At 40.8% G+C, this 24279-nt stretch overlaps 1 protein-coding gene across 2 annotated transcripts in view; it reads left to right on the top strand.

Moving 5' to 3' along the window:
• PGR (progesterone receptor) overlaps positions 1-24279 on the top strand; it is a 91281-nt gene that overhangs the window by 40759 nt on the left and 26243 nt on the right. For both annotated transcript variants that reach the window (XM_072134182.1, XM_072134181.1), the window contains exons 2-3: positions 5097-5245; positions 15649-15765. In XM_072134182.1, coding sequence (XP_071990283.1) covers positions 5097-5245; positions 15649-15765 — 266 coding nt within the window. The remainder of the gene's footprint in view (positions 1-5096; positions 5246-15648; positions 15766-24279) is intronic.

Raw genomic sequence — 24279 nt, 5'->3', positions numbered from 1 at the left:
TGAGCTCTGATTGGTTTCCATGACCAACTAGAACAATTTTGGCACCTCTGATAAATATCTCCTGTGGATTGGTTTTATTTCACACAATGCAGATATTCCATCCACTGTCCTAGACCTGAATGTAAATACCCTGACCGGGGCAGAGGGGTGAGTCTAAACCACCCTGCACCCAGCACCTGAGCACATCCCCCACCAACCTCACAGAGTTCATTATAATATTGGGATGTCAGTATAATAAAATGAAATTATGTGGTGAAGATGTGGTTCAGCATTTTGTTTTGCTCGTTGGAACTTTCTGTCGTTTTCCAGCGCTGCTTGCTATTATCCCATGTGATTATTACTAGACAATAGCCGGATGCATGGCCACAATCTGCAGATAGAATATGATAAATTATGTGCATAAGAATTGGACCTAAAAAAATGATGAAAAGAGTCTTTTGTTCATAATTTTATCTCTATCTATGTATTTTTATCATATCTGACACCTATATTCCGGGCAGTCCACGGGTTATGTACAAGATAGGGTCCGGAGGTTTGTTCTTAAGTTGAATTTGTATGTAAGTTGAAACTGTATATTTTATCATTGAAGTTCTAGACAATTTTTTTTTTGCCCCAGTGACAATTGGAGTTTCAAAATTTTTTGCTGTAATGGGACCAAGGATTATCACTAAAGCTTCATTACAGACACCTTACAGCTGATCATTGCAGTCTGGGACTATAGTAACATCCAGAGAGCTTCACCAGAGGTCACAGTGGGCAGAGGGGTCCGTCTGTAACTAGGGGTTGTCTGTAAGTCGGGTGTCCTTAAGTAGGGACCGCCTGGTATCTATCTATTATCAGTCTGTTTCCTATCCATAAATAGTATCCATCTACCTATCCCTCCAAAGATATAAATGACAGTACATAGATATGAGATATAGATAGATAGATAGATATGGGATAGATATATATGAGATAGATATGAGAGAGATAGATAGATATGAGATAGATAAATAGATATGAGATAGATAGATATATAGATAGATAGATAGATATGAGATATATACATAGATAGGAGATAGATATATAGATAGATAGATATGAGATAGATAGATAGATAGATAGATAGATAGATAGATAGATATGAGATAGATAGATAGATAGATAGATAGATAGATAGATAGATAGATAGATACATAGATAGATAGATAGATAGATAGATAGATAGATAGATATGAGATAGATAGATAGATAGATAGATAGATAGATAGATAGATATGAGATAGATAGATAGATAGATAGATAGATAGATAGATAGATAGATATGAGAGAGATAGATAGATATGAGATAGATAAATAGATATGAGATAGATAGATATATAGATAGATAGATAGATATGAGATATATACATAGATAGGAGATAGATATATAGATAGATAGATATGAGATAGATAGATAGATAGATATGAGATAGATAGATAGATAGATAGATAGATAGATAGATAGATAGGAGATAGATAGATAGATAGATAGATAGATAGATATGAGATAGATAGATAGATAGATAGATATGAGATAGATAGATAGATAGATAGATAGATAGATAGATAGATAGATAGATAGATAGATAGATATGAGAGAGATAGATAGATATGAGATAGATAAATAGATATGAGATAGATAGATATATAGATAGATAGATAGATATGAGATATATACATAGATAGGAGATAGATATATAGATAGATAGATATGAGATAGATAGATAGATAGATATGAGATAGATAGATAGATAGATATGAGATAGATAGATAGATAGATAGATATGAGATAGATAGATAGATAGATATGAGATAGATAGATAGATAGATAGATAGATAGATATGAGAGAGATAGATAGATATGAGATAGATAAATAGATATGAGATAGATAGATAGATATGAGATAGATAAATAGATATGAGATAGATAGATATATAGATAGATAGATATGAGATAGATACATAGATAGATAGATAGATAGATAGATAGATAGATAGATATGAGATAGATAGATAGATAGATAGATAGATAGATAGATAGATATGAGATAGATAGATAGATAGATAGATAGATAGATAGATATGAGAGAGATAGATAGATATGAGATAGATAAATAGATATGAGATAGATAGATATATAGATAGATAGATAGATATGAGATATATACATAGATAGGAGATAGATATATAGATAGATAGATATGAGATAGATAGATAGATAGATATGAGATAGATAGATAGATAGATAGATAGATAGATAGATAGATAGATAGATAGGAGATAGATAGATAGATAGATAGATAGATAGATAGATATGAGATAGATAGATAGATAGATAGATATGAGATAGATAGATAGATAGATAGATAGATAGATAGATAGATAGATAGATAGATATGAGAGAGATAGATAGATATGAGATAGATAAATAGATATGAGATAGATAGATATATAGATAGATAGATAGATATGAGATATATACATAGATAGGAGATAGATATATAGATAGATAGATATGAGATAGATAGATAGATAGATATGAGATAGATAGATAGATAGATATGAGATAGATAGATAGATAGATAGATATGAGATAGATAGATAGATAGATATGAGATAGATAGATAGATAGATAGATAGATAGATATGAGAGAGATAGATAGATATGAGATAGATAAATAGATATGAGATAGATAGATATATAGATAGATAGATATGAGATAGATACATAGATAGATAGATAGATATGAGATAGATAGATAGATAGATAGATACATAGATAGATAGATAGATATGAGATAGATAGATAGATAGATAGATAGATAGATCTGAGATAGATAGATATATAGATAGATAGATATGAGATAGATAGATAGATAGATAAATAGATAGATAGATATGAGATAGATAGGAGATAGATTTATAAAAAAGATTCACCATTTTTTAAATTGATTTGATAAAGATATGAGCTATGAATTTTTATGATAAAAGCTGAATGAAGCCTTCTGTGGGAACCTGTTATTAGATTTATAACCTGCTGACAGGTTCCCTTTAAAATGAGTTGATGGTGATTAAATAACCTGATATAGCTATGCTTGTGCTGCAGTAGTATATAAAAGGGAAATTGTAGTAGTTCCTTATTATTTACAGGTTTAGGAGAGATTAATTTTCATCTGGACCATCTCTCTATGCAGTATGGTGAGATGATAACTAAGTCCTTCCACATTACACACTCAGCTCCACTACATCTGCACCTGTGGCATCTGACTGGTGTTATGGTATACTGAATAAACTCTAAAGGTGTATATTATTCTGGTTTTTGTAATGCAGTTCATCTGTTGATGAAGTCTTTGTATGTTTAAGTGGAAGGTCACCATGTCACTTCATACAATGTCATTCCAAGTATTGTTCTTGACTTCTCGCCTATGATAACAATCACCGTGCAGAACACACTCTCTGGGGTAGAGTTTACCAGTCTGGTCACAGAATGATCTGTAAATAGGCAGCGAATTAGATACTACTTATGAAACAAACATCATATAATGAATTCTAATATCTCTCTGAAAATGTATTGTCTTCCCTTTCCCTCTCAAAATGTGGCTCCTCATTTCTCTTTATCTTTCCTCTGTCCATAAAATCAGTTACCTCTTCTCTCTTCATAATAGTTGTTGCCCCTTGTCTCTCCTTCCTTTTCCCTTCCTTAAAATGTAATCTCTTCTCTTTTTACTGTAAAACATTTGTTATTCTTGTCTCCTCCTAAAATTATTATTCTCTCCCCTCTTTAAAAATGGTGTTGCTTGTCCTCTCCTCATGAATTTTGTTGTCTCTCCTCTCTGTATAAAATGTGTTGCCCTATAACCGTGTCCTAATCTGTTGCTTTTTATTATAAAGTTGCTGCCTCTCCTCTCCTCATAAAACTTGTCACACACCCCCTAAAAATAAGTTGCTTATCCTCTCTGCATAAAAGTTGTTGCCTCTTCATAAAATATATTGGGGCAGATTTACTTACCCGGTCCGTTCACGATCCAGTGGATTCGGGTCTGGCCGGGATTCATCAAGGTAGTTCCTCCAACGTCCACCAGGTGGCGCTGCTGCGCTGAAAAGCATCTGAACGCACTCGAGTTCACCGGGCCGGACCAAGCGAAGGTAAGCGCGTCCCAAGCGACACTTTTATTGTTTTAAATGCGGCGGTTTTCAGAATCCGTCGGGTTTTCGCTCAACCACGCCCCCCGATTTCCGTCGCGTGCATGCCGGCGCCGATGCGGCACAATCCGATCGCGTGCGCCAAAATCCCGGGGCAATACAGGGAAAATCGTCTCAAAACAGAAATATTCGGGTAACACGTCGGGAAAATGCGAATCGGGCCCTTAGTAAATGACCCCCATTGTCTTTTCAAAAATGTAGTTGACCCTCTTCTCATTTGACAGAAATTTGTTGCTTCTTCTCTCGTCATATTATAGATTGCTGCTTATCTCCTCAAGAATAAGTTGCCTCCTCTCTCTCCCCATAACATTGGTTGTCTCTTCTCTCTTCCCAAAGTTTGTTGCCTCATCTCTTCATGATTTAAGTTGACTATCCTCCCAAAATTAGTTTTATAGAATTTGTGATGCCTCTAGTTATGAAATGTGTTGCCTCTCCTCTCTTCACCCAAGTTGCTGCTGCTGGTCTCTTCCTCCATTATCTCAAAATTGTTGTTGCCCCTCAAAATGTGTCTCTCCTCACCTCTCCACATAAAATTGTTGACCCTCCTTATTTAATTTGTTGCCTCTTTTCTCTTCACAAAATGGGTTTCTTCTTCTCTCCCCACAACATTTGTTGATACTTCATTTCTTCACGTTGCCTCATAAAAGTTGTTGCCTCTTTTGTCCTATGAAATTTGTTGCCTCCTCTTTCCTCTCACAAAATGTGTTACCCTTGTCCCCCCTACATCACCTCCTTATAACATGTGATGCTTCGTCTCTCCTCATAAATTGTGTTTCCTCTACTCTTTTCAAAAACATTTTTCTGGCCTCTTCTTTCATCATAAAGTGTGTTGCATATTAGACTGAATTATCTACATGTTTTTGTATCCAAAGGTCTGAGGATCCAGATCAATCATCACAATATGGCTTTGACTCTCTACCACAGAAGGTCTGTTTAATTTGTGGAGACGAGGCGTCAGGATGTCATTATGGAGTCCTTACCTGTGGAAGCTGTAAAGTGTTCTTTAAGAGAGCCATAGAAGGTAAGGAGCCCCGGACATGGGGCCATGGTTCTTAGATCTTAGATTATGGAGGCCACCAGGGCTTCTGTGCCACCATGTACCTAGAGCAGTGATGGCGAACCTATTGAAGACAGAGTGCCCAAGCTACAACCAAAACCCACTTATATCATGTCACAAAGTGCCAACATGACAATTTAAACAGTAACTTATTGGAACCTGCTGTATCACAGGTTTTAATTGTATTGGCGTCCTGAGTTCACCAATAGAATTGAAAGATGATGGAGAAATTTGGATTGTAGATTCCCACCAAGGTCCCCTGAAGAGGAAGGATCAGGTAACCCAGAACAGGAGCTCCAACGATAATCCATCTCTATCCATACCTTCTTGCTCCTCCTGTAGTCCTGCAACCCAAGGATGTTGCTTTAAAATAGCACAGAGCTTGGCACGTCCTGGGCTGTATTGGATCACAGGGGAAAGCCTTGAGTCCTATCTGGCAAACTCTAAATTGGGGTGAAGGCCTGGGTGCCCACAGAAAGAGCTCTGAGTGCCACCTCTGGCACCCGTGCCATAGGTTCGCCACCGCTGACCTAGAGTTACCCTGATTTTTTATTAGAAGCAAATAAAGAGAATTCTTCGGATTGTCACAAAGAACATCTTTGTAGAAGACATCTTTGTAGTTTATTGCAGTGGACACTTTCCTGTAAGGTGTATTGGGTCCCCTTGTTAATTATATCTGATCCCTGCTGAACCATATTTTTTTAAATTATTTATTGGGCCATCTTTTAAATGGAATCTGTCATCAGGATTCCTTTTTCTGGCTCCCCCATGTCCCCATAGAGAATAGTGTTCACATTGCCAAAGAGTTTTTATAATGAAACTGTCTTTTTCCAAAAAAAAGATAAATTACATGAAAGTTTACCTTTCTGTATGCAGAGCGGTGTCCCTAGTCCCATGGGAGTGGCCAGTGAGGGGTGGGGCAGACATGTATGACATCTTGAGGGAGGAAACAATGGGTGGAGGAGATTTGATGGACATGGGAGGTTTCTTATTATTTGAGATCGATGCATGATGGAGTGGTTTCCCGATGGTGGGCGGGAACCACTCCTCATTGGCCACTCCCATGGGGCTGGATAAACTTTCATCTAACTTATCTTTTTTTTGGAAAAAGACAGTTTTACTATAAAAATTCTTTGGCAATTATTCTCTATGAGGACATGGGGAGCCAGAAAAAGGGCTCCTGATGACAGGTTCCCTTTAATTATGACACTGATTTGCCAGTAGTACACATCCCATTTATCACATGAAATTCAATATTTTGTCCCCTTTTTATCCATTTAAAGACATTATCCACTAGGAAAATCCTACCTACGGCAGCTAGAGTCATCAGATCACAAAGTTTCCAACGAGTGGCTGTCATCTATGGTGATACTTGGCAGTGGGTTTTGATTTCCCTACAGCACCACCCACAGGGAAAATGAAGTATTATAATGTGTCAAGTCAAACCAATGGGTCGTCTACCTAATGCAGGACAGGACATGTCCTCCAGAACGAGAGATACACTTTGTACCTCTCTAGGCCGAGAGATGAGAACCCTGAGGAGAGGACCTACCTCTCTTATTGAGTCTACTCTCTATATATGTATCAATGTAGAGAAAAGTGACCCTTTTACACATCATTGCTGGCTTATCCCCTACTTCCTTGAATGCACCTAGTGATTTATCATGCAGCACTAGTTCCTGGAAGAACATGGGCTAAATGCTACATACCTCGTGTCATCGGCCAAATCCATGTCCTTGGCAAATTTTTTTTAAAGTTTAATTTGGTTTTGATACACATCACTAAATATGCTAATTGTAATCTGCACCTTGAGTTCTTTCGAATGAGAACTCTGTGTGACTTTCAAGGATAAATGTTATTCTAAGCACATTCCTCCGAAAGCAGATAGGGCAGGAAAAAAGTGAAGTAAGAGTAAAGTTCACTGTGATTCTGGTGATTCTGGTCATCATTTTGGACATATACAGGTTTCAGGCTGCTTTCATATTAGTATAGGATAGATATAAATGTCAGGATTGAAAGGGGTAATGACATATATGAATACCCCTGCAAGTAATGGGCGAGGAGGCCTATCGTTTGGGATACACATGGAACATGGGCAACATCTTGAAATCCTTTTTTAAAAGAAGAAGATTCCCAAGTCACATTCTCTAAACAGGGAGTCATAGCAGACAATGTAAAAACCCATGTGCTGTAGATAACAGTTCACAGGACAACAGAGGATGGGGATATCCAGAAAAAGAACTGAGATGAGGAACAAGTTACATCATGGGGCAGATTTATCAAGCTGTCTGAAAGTCAGAATATTTCTAGTTGCCCATGGCAACCAATCACAGCTCCCCTTTAAAATATTCATGAACACTGGTCAAATGAAAGCTGAGCCTTGATTGGTTGCCACGGGCAACTGGAAATATTCTGACTTTCAGACAGCTGGATAAATCTGCCCCTATGAGTCTATCAGGATCTGATGGCACAGAAACAGGGACCAGGAATAGAGATAGTCCTCCACTCCCAATGCATGGTAAATAGGCTACTGGCACCAGTACTGTATTGTAGCTGTCAGACGGTAGTGTATAAGACACCATCTTATATTATTTTTTGCATTGAAAAATTGGTTAGGGCTTATTTCCAGGGGAAGTTTTTTTCATTTCATGAACAAAAATCCATATTTATTCTTGAACAAAACAAAAATCTAAATTGATTCCAATATAATCATCTTTTGGAACATCACCATAAAATTCCAAATCCTTAATTCTATTGTGAATTGCTAGGGACTTTATAATGATCTCTTATGTCTAGAAATGGAACTTTACTTATAGGAGAACCTTGTTAATGTAGCTGCTCGTAGCACATTCCATATGTCATCAACCTCTTCCCTGCAGCTCCCTCCTCCTCCTTCTCCATGCTGCCTCCAGCTGAGAGGCTAAAGGGAAGGCACAAATGTCTATAAGTTCTGAACCGTTACACCTACAAAAACTGTTCTGGTGTCATTTTAAAGAGGCATATCCACAGTTAAATTTACGGAAAGGAGTGAGAGCCATATAAGAAAATCACACTCCCTACTGTAACTGTGGATATATCTGGATCTGTAGCGCATAGAAATGCAATTGTTTATTATAAAGGTATACTGTGTGATTATAAAGGGATTCTTCTCTCTAAAATGACACCAGAACTGTGTTTCTTGATGCTAAAGTTCAGAAATATAGCTGTTTGTATCTAGGGCCTATTTTTTAAGTAGGGCTTACATTTCAGCCATACTTTGAAAAGGTTAAAAACATTTCATAAAGTTTTTCTAGAGTTCTAGAGTTAAAGTGAAGCTATTTAACTAATAGTTAGAGACTTCATGCTATAGAGGACAAGGCTCAAAAACTACATTGATCGAGGAATGTAATACATTTTGTGTGCATGTGAGTATTGATTGAGTTGTACTATCTGCAGTTAATCCACAAATGTTCTTGGTCCACTGTTCTTTGCTTTCGGTCTTCTGATGAGATCAGCTTTGAGGACAGATTAAAGAAGGAACCTGGGCATTACTTAGACACTGGTAATGCCAATCCTCTCCAAAAGACCACCCTCTGATCCAGATTTTATTATCAATCAACAATAAACTTTATTTGAAGGAACTGAAGACATAAAATTGTGCTACAGAGTAAGCACATACAGTTTGGTCGTGTAGGACCTAATAAAACATATGGGCTAAAGGACACAAATACAGATGGAAAGAGGTCTAAATTAGACATGAGGTGATCTCCAGCTTTGCTCTGATCCCAGATTTACATTTTGACCTTGCCTCTACTGGTTGTGTTGGACCTTTGGCTTTTCCTTTTTACATTATTTTGTCAGTTTCTCCTGGTGTCATCTATTGGTATTATTTCAGCTCTCCTCCATGTCCCAGGCATTCATAAAGTCTACCTTCATGGAAGGAATTGTTGACTACTCTGAGAACAATGAACTAAGAATCCATTATGGAAAGACCACATGTTCTAGGCTGAGAAACTGTGAGTTTTAGGCTCTACACTAAAAGAGAACCTGTCACCAGTGACCCCCCCCCCCCCCCACACACACACACACAGAGCACATACAACACCTTTTAGATGTCTTTATACATATTTCACTAAAGCCTTCATTCATGTGATTAGAGCCACCATTCTTTAAAAAAGACTTTTAATGATGTCCACTGTTTCAGGACTGAAGCAGACAGTAAAGCTACCCTACCCTCCTCACTAATGCTGACACTGTTAAAGGGGTTATCCGGGTTTAATTTCTTTTTTTTATGTCCGGGCTGGGGAGGGCTATTTAAACACAATAAACATGTACTTACCTCCTCCGGTGCTGCCGATGTACCGCGCCGCAGCCCGTCTTCTTGGTGCGCCGGTTTCATTACACCGGCGCACAGGGAGCTTCCGGCCGGCCGGATGCTCCCATGCGCACCATCTCCCAGCGCTTACAACGCTGAGAGATAGGGACGGATGGGAGGAGCCGTCCACATCGCGGACCGGAAGCTCGCTGTGCGCGGCTTCCGTGCCCCTGTTTGTTTACAGGGGCACGGATCGAAGTGACCGCGGCGCGGGACATCGGCGGCGCCGGAGGAGGTAAGTCCATGTTTATTATGTTTAACTAGCCCTCCCCAGCCCGGCCATAAAAAATGTTTTAAACCCGGATAACCCCTTTAAGCTGGCTGAAGTGAATTCCTGAGGGATGGGTCAGGAGTTTTGAGAGTGACAATGGCTGTGACTCAGTTCTGCTACATCATTAACTGCATAAGGAAGAAGGGTGATGAGAGAGACGCTAGCTGTGTGAAGAGAAATCAAGCTCTTCATTCACCCCTCCCTCAGGAATTCTCTCCAGTGAGTTACATGTCTCTCTCATTTCCTAGAGGGGCTATGTTAGCATTGTCAGCATCAGTTAAGAGGCGGGGTAGCTTAATTGTATGCTGGTGTTTCCCTCCTTCCATGAATGGATCTCTAGTAAAAGAGGACATCAATAAAAGTCTTTTTTCGGAAAAATGTTGGCTCTAATTCCATTTGTGAATTCCCCTTTGTGAGGGAAAGGGCTTTGCTGGTGACAGGTTTCCTTCAACTTCAGTCATAGTGAAGATAGTGGGGCTCATTTACTAAGGGTCCACGGACCGCACTATCGCCGGATATTCCGTCGATTTCCGATTTGTGCCGCAATTAGCAGTGGTATTTGGTGCACGCAATCACATTTTGGCGCAATGGCGCTGGATTTCATGTGACACAAATTGGGCGGGGGCATCCGACTGATTCGTACTAAGCGCAGGATTTAACATTTAAACTGTGTCGCAAGCCATGCACTTACATACACCAGGAAGAAGATGGTGAACTTCAGCCGACTTGAGCAGAGAGCGACACATGCAGGATATCGGCTGCACACTGTAAGTGAATGGCGGCAGGTGTGCATTCTCGTCGGACAACGCACCTCTGGGAACGCACAGGGCAGGGTAAGTAAATGGGCCCCAGAGTTATCTAACTGTAGTTGTATCTGGGCTACATCTTTCAGCCTTCTAAATGGAGAAGATCCGACTTGTACTTCTGATATTAAAGTATTACACAACCAGGAAATCCATGCATCCATGTCTGATATTATAATCAACAGACCAACAGAAGGGTGGTCCAAGAGTAAAAAAAGGTCACCTATTAATAGAATGGATCAGAACATATGATATACGCTCCCACCTACTGCTGACCCCATACTCTGCATAGTTGCAGATGATGATCAGTAACAAGACCAGTTGCTGGACTCCCACTGATTTCACAGCTTTCGTATAAAAATAGTATAAATTGATGAAATGACTACATGATCATTGAGGGCGATGGAAAAAAATCTGAAATGAATTATTATTATTGCTTTTTACCAGTTATGTGCCATTTTCCTTCCAAGTACATGACTTAAATATTATGCAAGGATTTAAAAAATAGGAGGTCATTTTTCATAAAAACCTTGGTAAATGAGTTACAGATATTTCAGCTACAGTCACTTAATGGGAACCTGTCATCTCCAAACTACTAAAAAAAAAAGAAAACAGTACCCAATAGCTAGGGAGCTCCCCCGCCTCCTTGACTGGATACAGGAAAGAAAAAAAAGAGATTCTAAGTCACCTTTACACCACAGCACCCAGGGCCAGCGCCAGCTCCAGGCATACCCGTGAGAGTGCTGGTGCCCAGAGCTGCTGGGGGGGCCCACATCTCAGTCCCCAGCAGCCTGGCAGCATCTCGTGAGGGGAAGGGGCAGTATATAATGATTCCAAGGGGTCTGCATATGATAGAACATTGATGGGGCTGTATATAATGAAATTATGAGGGGGCTGTATATAAAATAATAGCTTATGATTATTTAATGCCATCACATGAGTTCACTGCAAAGGGGCCCACTGAGGCTCTTCCGTCCATGGGCCTACTGAATCCTGACACCAGCACCAACGTACATGAAAAGAAGTAGAAACATTAAATTGGGATTAAAGGTTTGTGCAACATCCCCCACAGGGGCCTAGTCTTTTCTTGGGGTCTGGAGGCAGCCGGGGCCCAGAATACAGGAGTGGCGGGCAATTGCGGCTTAGGACTCGCTGATGTCACGGTGCTTGGTATGGGGACCGGAGGGCTGTCCTACAGCCTGGCAGGTCTCCTGCAGGAGGTGTGTGCAAGAAATATGGAGGGAGAGGCTGATGTACTGGTTCTCCATGGGGCAACCCTTAGAGTCTGTAGAATGTCCCTGGGTAATGGATGGGGAAGCCCATGGTGGTGACAGCCGTATTCAGGGATCAGACGGAGGCAACGTTGTGCAAATCAACTTACAGTTCTTTATTGAACGGCAGGCAACGGCCAGAAACGGGTAACAGCAGGTTTCAGCCGTAAAAGTGGCAAGCTGGAAGAGTCATGGAGAGCTGGTCCACAGGAAGGTTACACGTTGGTAGTAGGTTCAGGCTCACAATGTTAACTCTTGCCTTACCAGGCAGTGGCTACAGTTGGAATCACTAAGGCTCCTTCCACACTTGCGTTGCAGATCACGTCAGAGTTTGATCAGGGTGCGATCAGGGTTTGGTCAGTGAAAAACGCACATTTTGCATCAGAGTGCAATCAGTTTTCAGTCAGAGTTTTTTCAGTGTCTCAGTTTTCGATGCGCGTTTTCAATGCAATTTCAATGCAGATAATGCGCATGAAAGGACTCAGGGCTGAGCTCTATCTTTTCTATGGCAATTGATGCATGAAAAAACGCATTGGACTTGCACGTGTCTCAGAGTGCAATGCGTTTTTGATGCATCTCCATAGACTTGTATGGTGTGTTTTTCACGCGCGTGACTTGCAAAAGTAGAGCATGCCGAGATTTAAACGCGCGTTAAAAAAACGTGTGTGTGCGTGATAAAAAAAAAGCAAGTCTGAAAAGACCAATTGGTTACAATGGGTCAGAGTGCAATGCAAGTTCTGCGTGTCAAAAGCATGCGCAGTAAACGCGCGTGAAAAACGCAAGTGTGAAAGGGGCCTAAGTTTTCCAGTCCTTAGAGACCTCCTAGAGAAGTGATCAGTCCACCTAACAATTCCTGACATGAAGAGGGCGCTATTCACAACTACCACCTGGCCTATGCATTGGCAGGGGTGTGGCATTTGTACCCAGTTTGCATGTTATTGCCTACCCATAGCATAGGGGGTAACAATCTGATCAAGGAGGGTCCAACTGTTGAGACTCCACTAAACTAGTTTTTCTGCGATCCTCAGAGCAGGGGGTCCTATTTTCACTAATCGGTGGAGTAGTAGTAGGCCGAGCATTTGCCTTGGTGCTCCATTCAGGACTATGGGAGTGTCATAATCGCATCACGTGTCTATCTCCAGCACTCTCACTCACTGTCTACAGTATGTGAGTGCCAGAGATACCTGAGTGCTGTCCTCAGCAATTTCTGCCCATCCCATGCTATCGAATGGAGCACCAAAGCACAAGCTTAACCTGCTGCTCCACAGATTAGTGAAAGTGATTTAACCTAAACTTCATCTAACGCAGTAACATTTTATCCCTACAAATATTTCAGAGTATGGTGTATTATAATAATTACCAGTAATTATACCTCTAGCCAATGTTATATGCCATTCCATTCCAACATTTCCATAACCTCTGCTCCTCCCACAACCCCCAGCTTCTTCTCTGTCATTAGCCTTGTACATCTATGAGCTGAATAATTTTAGTGCATTTCGCACCTCGTTCTGTGTTCAGCAGGAATTGTTGGAGAAACAAAACCTCCATGTATTGTGCCCGCTCATTATACCGGTGGTGATTAATACCTTCTCCATCTCAGAACCTGTGAAATGCTACATTATAACACAGTTTCCAGCAAGTGCAAAGATTACGATTGTGTTGGGTATTTTTAAGTGCATTGGTCATCTTACCATGGCCCCAAGGTCTACAATCCTAGATAAAGCAGCTCTAAAATGTTCTACTTCTCTACAAGAAACACATAAAGAATACACTGTGTATATAATCCCTGTACTGTGACATCACTGTGTGTATTATCCCTGTACTGTGACATCACTGTGTATATAGTCCCTGTACTGTGACATCACTGTGTATATTATTCTTGTACTGTAACATCACTGTGTGTATTATCCCTGTACTGCGACATCACTGTGTGTATTATCCCTGTACTGTGACATCACTGTGTGTATTATCCCTGTACTGTGACATCACTGTGTGTATAATCCCTGCACTGTGACATCACTGTGTGTATTATCCCTGTACTGTGACATCACTGTGTATATAGTCCCTGTACTGTGACATCACTGTGTATATTATCCCTCTACTGTGACATTACTGTGTATAATCCCTGTACTGTGACATTACAGTGTATAATCCCTGTACTGTGATATCACTGTGTGTATTATCCTGTACTGTGACATCACTGTGTGTATTATCCCTGTACTGTGACATCACTGTGTATATAATCCCTGTACTGTGACATCACTGTGTGTATTATCCCTGTACTGTGACATCACTTTGTGTATTATCCCTGTACTATGACATCACTGTGTGTATTATCCCTGTACTGTGACATCACTGTGTATATTATCTCTATACTGTGACATCACTGTGTATTATCCCTGTACTGGGACATCACTGTGTGTATTATCTCTGTACTGTGACATCACTGTGTGTACTATCCCTGTACTGTGACATCACTGTGTGTATTATCTCTATACTGTGACATCACTGTGTGTATTATCCCTGTACTGTGACATCACTGTGTGTATTATCCCTGTACTATGACATCACTGTGTGTATTATCCCTGTACTGTGACATCACTGTGTATATTATCTCTGTACTGTGACATCACTGTGTGTATTATCCCTGTACTGTGACATCACTGTGTGTATTATCCCTGTACTGGGACATCACTGTGTGTATTATCTCTGTACTGTGACATCACTGTGTGTATTATCTCTATACTGTGACATCACTGTGTGTATTATCCCTGTACTGTGACATCACTGTGTGTATTATCCCTGTACTGTGACATCACTGTGTGTATTATCCCTGTACTGTGACATCACTGTGTGTATTATCCCTGTACTGTGACATCACTGTGTATTATCCCTGTACTGTGACACCACTTTGTGTATTATCCCTGTACTGTGACACCACTTTGTGTTTTATCCCTGTACTGTGACACCACTTTGTGTATTATCCCTGTACTGTGACATCGCTGTGTGTATTATCCCTGTACTGTGACATCACTGTGTGTATTATCTCTATACTGTGACATCACTGTGTGTATTATCCCTGTACTGTGACATCACTGTGTGTATTATCCCGGTACTGTGACACCACTTTGTGTATTATCCCTGTACTGTGACATCGCTGTGTGTATTATCCCTGTACTGTGACATCACTGTGTGTATTATCTCTATACTGTGACATCACTGTGTGTATTATCTCTGTACTGTGACATCACTGTGTGTATTATCCCTGTACTGTGACATCACTGTGTGTATTATCCCTGTACTGTGACATCACTGTGTGTATTATCCCTGTACTGTGACATCACTGTGTGTATTATCCCGGTACTGTGACACCACTTTGTGTATTATCCCTGTACTGTGACATCACTGTGTGTATTATCCCTGTACTGTCACATCACTGTGTGTATTATCCCTGTACTGTCACATCACTCTGTGTACTATCCCTGCACTGTGACATCACTGTGTGTATTATCCCTGTACTGTGACATCGCTGTGTGTATTATCCCTGTACTGTGACATCACTGTGTGTATTATCTCTGTATTGTGACACTGGTTGAATTATCTCTGTATTGTGACACTGGTTGAATTATTATCATGCTCTTACCTGCTTCTTCTCTCTATCCCTCCAGGGCAGCACAATTACTTATGCGCAGGGCGGAATGACTGTATTGTGGATAAAATTAGAAGAAAGAATTGCCCATCGTGTAGACTGAGAAAGTGCTGCCAGGCCGGCATGATCCTGGGAGGTAAGAGGCTCCGTCAGTGGTGACAGATAAGTGACGCTAAGAGGAATAAATATATTTCTGGAAATCAGTCTCAGCCAGTGATCAGTGATATACACGCCCGGCTGTCAGTGGCTGTTATTATAGGGCAAAGGAAAAATAGCAAATTAGTTAAATTAAAATGAGTTTGTTCTAGATATATTTCCCAGGGTCGTAACTTGAAGGAGTGCAGAGGTTGCGGTCGCAACTGGGCCCAGGAGGCTTAGGGGGCCCATAAGGTGTCACTTTCCCATATGAGAAGACTATTACTATACACCCTACATAATACTCGGGGGTCCGGCACAGAGTACGCACTGGGGCCCATCAGCTTCTAGTTACACCACAGATAATTCCCGATTCATCTGTGTCCCTGGCACAGACAACATCAAGGGGGGGGGGGAGGGTTGGGTGTTAATTTTAGTCTTGGGGACTTGGCTCTGGCTATTAAATGTGTACAAGATGTGTACTGGGACCCCTGAGGCTTCTGCGTCCCAAATCTGGGAATACAACAGATCCCTGAACCAATATCAGTTTGTTTGAAGCATCATGGGAAACACTAGTGATATGCTATAAACATTTTTAATTGAAGTAACCGTCTTTTTAAGCATCTATAGGGATTTTTTGGGAAGAGAGTGTACAAAAAGATTATGTTGTAAGTGGGTTACTGTATTGTTTATGTAAATTTCCCTTTGTATTTTAAAAATTCTTTTGATTACCGTATTTTTCGGACTATAAGGCGCACCGGATTTTTAGGCGCACCATCAATAAATACCTGCTAAAACGTCTAGGTTCATATATAAGGCGCACTGGACTATAAGGCACACCTTTGATTTCTGAGAAAAGCAAAGGAATTTTTGTGCGCCTTATATTCCGTAAAATACGGTAATTATTTTGTATCTTATATGTTTAAAAGCTTTGTAGGGAGATGGGTGAAGAGGGCTCCGCGCTCTGTGTAGTGGACAGAAGCCGCAACTCCAGCTATGGCTCTCATTTAATTCTATGGGTTTAGCAGCTACTGTAGCCGACTGCTCCCATGTTCTCTGTTTAGAATAATCTGAACAGGTGAATGGTGCGGGGACCAGTTATGAGCAGGTCCTGCAGATAGGTCAGCAGTATTATTCCGAGACAAGAATTTTTTAAAAAAACATCCGTGTATTTTCTCAAAGGGAAAAAAGTAGCTAAAATGATAAATGACGGCACATGTTTTGGTCCCTGTATCTTACTACCTTTTACCTGTGACACTGGGTCCTTGGTCTCCATAAGAAAATCTTATTTTTCACTTAGTTACTTTTCCAGATTCTAAGACTTTTTTTTATCCACAATTAATTTTTTACTTATCGGCCTAACCTCCACGACCCAGGCCGTCAACAAAAGAACACAGAGAATTATGGCTACGGCTATAAATATAAAATTGTCCGGAAATAATCATAATAGTCTTTCTTTTATACATTTGTATCCAAAAAAACAATATCTGAATTGATTCAACTTTTTGATAAAACAACTCCAAAAAAATTCTACTAAAAATAACCAGAAAATCAACAAAGTCGAGGTAAATTCATTGTGTAGAGTCCCTGTGATACATCTGCATGTCGCCCACAGCATTCAGGCCCACAGCACGGCTTGGCCCGGGTTTCTAAATAGGAATTTTCCCTTTCAGCATATGCCAAGCTAAGGAGAAGCCTGAAAACAAATCTCTGGCGTCTTATAGCATTGAACAGCAATAAAATGAGGAACAGGAGGAAGTCTTTCCAGCCGTCTCCAATCTCAGGAAAGGGAGGGTCTGCCTGTTGATTAGACTGTTGCGGTGCCAAGTTCATGCACTGTAGCCGTCGACGTAGGATTCAGTGTTTCAGAGAAAAGGTACAACATGATCGATACCATAGGTGACAATGACATAGCAACTTAATTCTGACTTCACCTTTCTGATCCTCCCATATGTCTTCAGCTCCATCCAGAAAATCCCCCACACTGTGCAGCTAAAAATTCCACAGTTACTTACAGTGTAGTATCACTTGGATAACAACTATGTCAAACATTACGCTCCCAAGTAATATATCACAACACAACTGATCGCTATCAGCCTCCGCATATATGACATATACACTGGGACTCTTCCATAAACTATGATAGATATTAGGCCCCTAGAAGAAATGAAAGAATTTCCTGAATAAAATAACATACTGTGGCCACTGAATTAGGAAGTACTTGTACAGCCCTCTATAATTCATTAGACTAAATATAGAATCAGAAACCAGAAAGAGTTATTAAAATAAATGATATATCATTCCCCACTGATGAATAATAATATCTATAGTGTACCCAGTTATTTTTAGCACTCCCTAAATATAAGTACCGTATATACTCATATGAGCTAGATTTTTGTGCTGAAAAAGCCCCACTCGGCTTATACATGAGTATATAAAAATAACTTATATACATGTGCCTACTTGCAGCGCTGCCTACTTGCAGCGACAGGTGCCGCCACTGCCACGTCATAATATGTGTGCATTGACGCTGCTCACATGAGGGAGGGGCCATAAGGTGGAGAAGAGTAGCTACAAGGAGTGCCACAGGTTAGAATGTAAGTTTATTATTTTAAGGGGGCATGGCTGCTGGGCATTTCATTAGTGCGGGGGCACTGCTGCTGAGCATTTCATTAGTGCGGGGGAATGGGTGCTAGGCATTTCATTAGTGTAGGGGCTTAGCTGGACATTTTATGCATGAGTGGAGGCTTCTGTGCATTTCATTAGTGCAGGAGAATGGCTGCTGGGCATTTCATTAGTGTGGGGGCTCTGCTGGACATTTTATTAATGAGTGGATGCTGCTGGTAAACTTATTAGTAAAAGCTGCTGGCCGTTTTATTAAAGATTAGTGGCTGCATTTTTTACCCTAGGCTTATACTCGAGTCGATACATTTTTTTCATCTTTTTTTGTGGTAAAATTTAGGTACACAGGAGTTTAGGATAGGGTCAATATGTGTTGTTAATTTTTTAAGATGGATAATGAATATCCATAATGATATTATGTAATGGCAAATTAGCCAACATAATAAATAGAGACCTGCCGTAGGTGTCTTTATACATTTTTGGGGAATTATATGTTACTATTCATTGAAGGGGGGACTCAATTTATTATGTGGACAATGCAAATTATAATTTATTTTGACCCATAAAGAATAATAATTTATATTGCTCCAAATCAAGAGATCCACCATATTGAATAAATTATATTGATCCCATATTAGAGACCTGCACATTATATAGTAATCTACACTCACCGGCTACTTTATTAGGTACACCATGCTAGTAACGGGTTGGACCCCCTTTTGCCTTCAGAACTGCCTCAATTCTTCGTGGCATAGATTCAACAAGGTGCTGGAAGCTCCTCAGAGATTTTGGTCCATATTGACATGATGGCATCACACAGTTGCCGCAGATTTGTCGGCTGCACATCCATGATGCGAATCTCCCGTTCCACCACATCCCAAAGATGCTCTATTGGATTGAGATCTGGTGACTGTGGAGGCCATTTGAGTACAGTGACCTCATTGTCATGTTCAAGAAACCAGTCTGAGATGATTCCAGCTTTATGACATGGCGCATTATCCTGCTGAAAGTAGCCATCACATATGTTGGGTACATGGTGGTCATAAAGGGATGGACATGGTCAGCAACAATACTCAGGTAGGCTGTGGCGTTGCAATGATGCTCAATTGGTACCAAGGGACCCAAAGAGTGCCAAGAAAATATTCCCCACACCATGACACCACCACCACCAGCCTGAACCGTTGATCCAGGGCAGGATTGATCCATGCTTTCATGTTGTTGACGCCAAATTCTGACCCTACCATCCGAATGTCGCAGCAGAAATCGAGACTTATCAGACCAGGCAACGTTTTTCCAATCTTCTACTGTCCAATTTCGATGAGCTTGTGCAAATTGTAGCCTCAGTTTCCTGTTCTGAGCTGAAAGGAGTGGCACCCGGTGTGGTCTTCTGCTGCTGTAGCCCATCTGCCTCAAAGTTCGACGTACTGTGCGTTCAGAGATGCTCTTGTGCCTACCTTGGTTGTAACGGGTGGCGATTTGAGTCACTGTTGCCTTTCTATCAGCTCGAACCAGTGTGCTCATTCTCCTCTGACCTCTGGCATCAACAAGGCATTTCCGCCCACCGAACTGCCGCTCAATGGATGTTTTTCTTTTTCGGACCATTCTCTGTAAACCCTAGAGATGGTTGTGCGTGAAAATCCCAGTAGATCAGCAGTTTCTGAAATACTCAGACCAGCCCTTCTGGCACCAACAACCATGCCACGTTCAAAGGCATCAAATCACCTTTCTTCCCCATACTGATGCTCGGTTTGAACTGCAGGAGATTGTCTTGACCATGTCTACATGCCTAAATGCACTGAGTTGCCGCCATGTGATTGGCTGATTAGAAATTAAGTGTTAACGAGCAGTTGGACAGGTGTACCTAATAAAGTGGCCGGTGAGTGTAGATTGCCCCCATTTAGTAGTGCGTACAAGGGAAGAAGAGGGGGATTTGTTGATACTACTTTAGTAATAGAACAGCTACCAAAGTGAAAAAAGCCATGGCTGAAGTGGGGGGAGATTTATCAGAAGTGTCTGAGAGCAAAACTGTTCTAATTGCCCATGGCAACCAATCAAAGCTCAACTTTCACTTTACCAGAGCTGTTTACAAAATGAAAGCTGAGCTCTGATTGGTTTCCATGGGCAACTAGAACAGTTTTACCTCAGACACTTCTGATAAATCTCCCCTATTGAGTCAATGGTTTCCAGCTTTGTTTCCATGTGTTTAAAGAGCTATGAAAAGCTGATCACTACAAAGGTAGGTTGTCATTTCCTCTCCAAACTGTTGATGGCATATCCTGAGTAAAGGTTATCAATAGTAAATTCTGACCAGCTTTTTAAAAGAGACACAGTTAAAGTACGGAAAGGGAATCCGGTTGCAGATAGAGTTAGTTATTGGACCTGGAGATCAGGGTAGCCATACCTATGTGTGTAGTTAGTAGCAGCAGAACTGTGAAAAAACTTATTTCAGGATTGCAGCTGGACTTGAAGAACTGGGGGAGTTTCCTCCAATCCCCCATCAGAATCTCCTTTTCATAATTCAGACAGTACATGCAGTCAGTCACAGCTCCCTATTCAGCCTCCTCAAAATCTAACCACAATGCATAAACACCGGCTGGTATTTATATTATGTGGTCATCGCTTCAATAATAATGTACAGAGATAGAAAAACAAGAGTGTGAAAAAAAAAACATATTATTAAAATAAACTGGCAAAAAAAATGATAGCAATGATACTTATTTAAAAAAAATATTTTGTAACAATGGGCCACATTTATCACTTGTTTTTTCTGTTGTTTTTGCGCCTTTTCATTCAGGCGCACCGTTTTTGCGCCATTTTTGCGATTAAACGCCAAACTAGCCACGCAGCACAAATAACCAGCTTTCCCTCATCTATCTTACCAATCCAGATGTTTTGCTGCGCCTAATGATATTCATCACTTGCAACGTTTTCATTTAGGCGCAAAAACGGGCGCAAAAACACTCCAGCCCGAAGGTGGCGTTATCTGAGAAGAAAGCACTGAGCCCCTTTGCAGAACAGCTCATTTCTAGCAGCAGAGCTCAGCCAGACACTGGAACATATAATAGATACATAAGATACACTACAGACACTAGAACAGATAATAGATACATTAGATACACTGCAGACACTAGTACAGATAATAGATACATTAGATACACTGCAGACAGGAGCTGCAGACTCTATTTACAGTTCATCAGCTTCTATTTACAAAACATTCTGCAAACTCCTGAGCTCACAGCAAGAGAGAAGAGAACTTTGCACCAGTTTGCAGAAGTTTGCAGATACTACAAACAAGTGTCCACCATGTAATTCTGCACAGTGTCTGAGGGGGATATTGTGCAGAATTACAGGGGTGCAGCAGGAGACCAGCACTGGGGGATCCCCTCCAGGAGAAGCCACTGCTGAGGAGGTCACTGGGTGCTGGGTGTCACACACCTGGGTGCTGCTGTGAGTGTTATCTTCATTCTGGGCTGTGGGAGAAGCAGAGAGGAGCTTGTAGCAGGATGACATGTAAGTACCCGAATCTAACATTGCGCCTAAACTGCGCCAAAATTGCGCCTAAACTGTGTTAAAGTAAAGTGATTAATAAGAGGCAGAAAATATACTTATCACAGATGGTTGTAGCTTGTGATAATTCTGGCAAAACAGTGCGCCAGAATTTAGGCGCAACTACTACACTTAGGCGCACAAAAGTGATAAATGTGGCCCAATGTATTCTAAAAATAAATAACAGTTACCTAAAGACAAATATCTCTGTTTTCTCATCTGTTTTAATACCCTGATTAAAGATTTTTAATTCCACTGCCTGTCTATTGTTACGGGAAAAATCCCTCCTGAGCGCCTAGTCATATGTGTTACAGCAGCCTCATGGACATAGTAATAGACTGGAGCTAACTCAGGGAGGTTTATGGGAAAGTTTTCTAGGCATGATCTGCACAGAGAGGAGGAGAAAAGCTGTGACATCATCTATTGTCAGTAGTGATGTAATGATGGGTCAGTGTTATCTATATAGAGGTCACTGTACAGGCAGGGGGAGGGGATAAGCTGTGACATCATCTATTGTCAGTAGTGATGTAATAATGGGTCAGTGTTATCTATATAGAGGTCATTGTACAGGGAGGGGGAGGAGATAAGCTGTGACATCATCTATTGTCAGTAGTGATGTAATGATGGGTCAGTGTTATATATATAGAGGTCATTGTACAGGGAGGGGAGGAGATAAGCGGTGACATCATCTATTGTCAGTAGTGATGTAATGATGGGTCAGTGTTATCTATATAGAGGTCATAGTACAGGGAGGGGGAGGAGATAAGCTGTGACACCATCTATTGTCAGTAGTGATGTAATGATGGGTCAGTGTTATCTATGTAGAGGTCATAGTACAGGGATGGGGAGGAGATAAGCTGTGACACCATCTATTGTCAGTAGTGATGTAATGATGGGTCAGTGTTATCTATATAGAGGTCATTGTACAGGGAGGGGAGGAGATAAGCTGTGACATCATCTATTGTCAGTAGTGATGTAATGATGGGTCAGTGTTATCTATATAGAGGTCATTGTACAGGGAGGGGAGGAGATAAGCTGTGACATCATCTATTGTCAGTAGTGATGTAATGATGGGTCAGTGTTATCTATATAGAGGTCATTGTACAGGGAGGGGGAGGAGATAAGCTGTGACATCATCTATTGTCAGTAGTGATGTAATGATGGGTCAGTGTTATCTATATAGAGGTCATTGTACAGGGAGGGGGAGGAGATAAGCTGTGACATCATCTATTGTCAGTAGTGATGTAATGATGGGTCAGTGTTATATATATAGAGGTCATTGTACAGGGAGGGGAGGAGATAAGCGGTGACATCATCTATTGTCAGTAGTGATGTAATGATGGGTCAGTGTTATCTATATAGAGGTCATAGTACAGGGAGGGGGAGGGGATAAGCTGTGACATCATCTATTGTCAGTAGTGATGTAATGATGGGTCAGTGTTATCTATATAGAGGTCCTTGTACAGGGAGGGGGAGGAGATAAGCTGTGACATCATCTATTGTCAGTAGTGATGTAATGATGGGTCAGTGTTATCTATGTAGAGGTCATAGTACAGGGATGGGGAGGAGATAAGCTGTGACATCACCTATTGTCAGTAGTGATGTAATGATGGGTCAGTGTTATCTATATAGAGGTCATAGTACAGGGAGGGGGAGGAGATAAGCTGTGACATCATCTATTGTTAGTAGTGATGTAATGATGGGTCAGTGTTATCTATATAGAGGTCATTGTACAGGGAGGGGGAGGAGATAAGCTGTGACATCATCTATTGTCAGTAGTGATGTAATGATGGGTCAGTGTTATCTATATAGAGGACATTGTACAGGGAGGAGGAGATAAGCTGTGACATCATCTATTGTCAGTAGTGATGTAATGATGGGTCAGTGTTATCTATATAGAGGTCATTGTACAGGGAGGGGAGGAGATAAGCTGTGACATCATCTATTGTCAGTAGTGATGTAATGATGGGTCAGTGTTATCTATATAGAGGTCATTGTACAGGGAGGGGGAGGAGATAAGCTGTGACATCATCTATTGTCAGTAGTGATGTAATGATGGGTCAGTGTTATCTATATAGAGGTCATTGTACAGGGAGGGGAGGAGATAAGCTGTGACATCATCTATTGTCAGTAGTGATGTAATGATGGGTCAGTGTTATCTATATAGAGGTCATAGTACAGGGAGGGGGAGGAGATAAGCTGTGACACCATCTATTGTCAGTAGTGATGTAATGATGGGTCAGTGTTATCTATGTAGAGGTCATAGTACAGGGATGGGGAGGAGATAAGCTGTGACATCACCTATTGTCAGTAGTGATGTAATGATGGGTCAGTGTTATCTATATAG

Source organism: Engystomops pustulosus, chromosome 2 (genome assembly GCF_040894005.1).
Source record: "Engystomops pustulosus chromosome 2, aEngPut4.maternal, whole genome shotgun sequence".
NCBI lineage: Eukaryota > Metazoa > Chordata > Amphibia > Anura > Leptodactylidae > Engystomops > Engystomops pustulosus.
The sequence above is the reverse complement of the archived record's forward strand: the minus strand, read 5'-3'. Positions and strand labels throughout refer to the sequence as shown.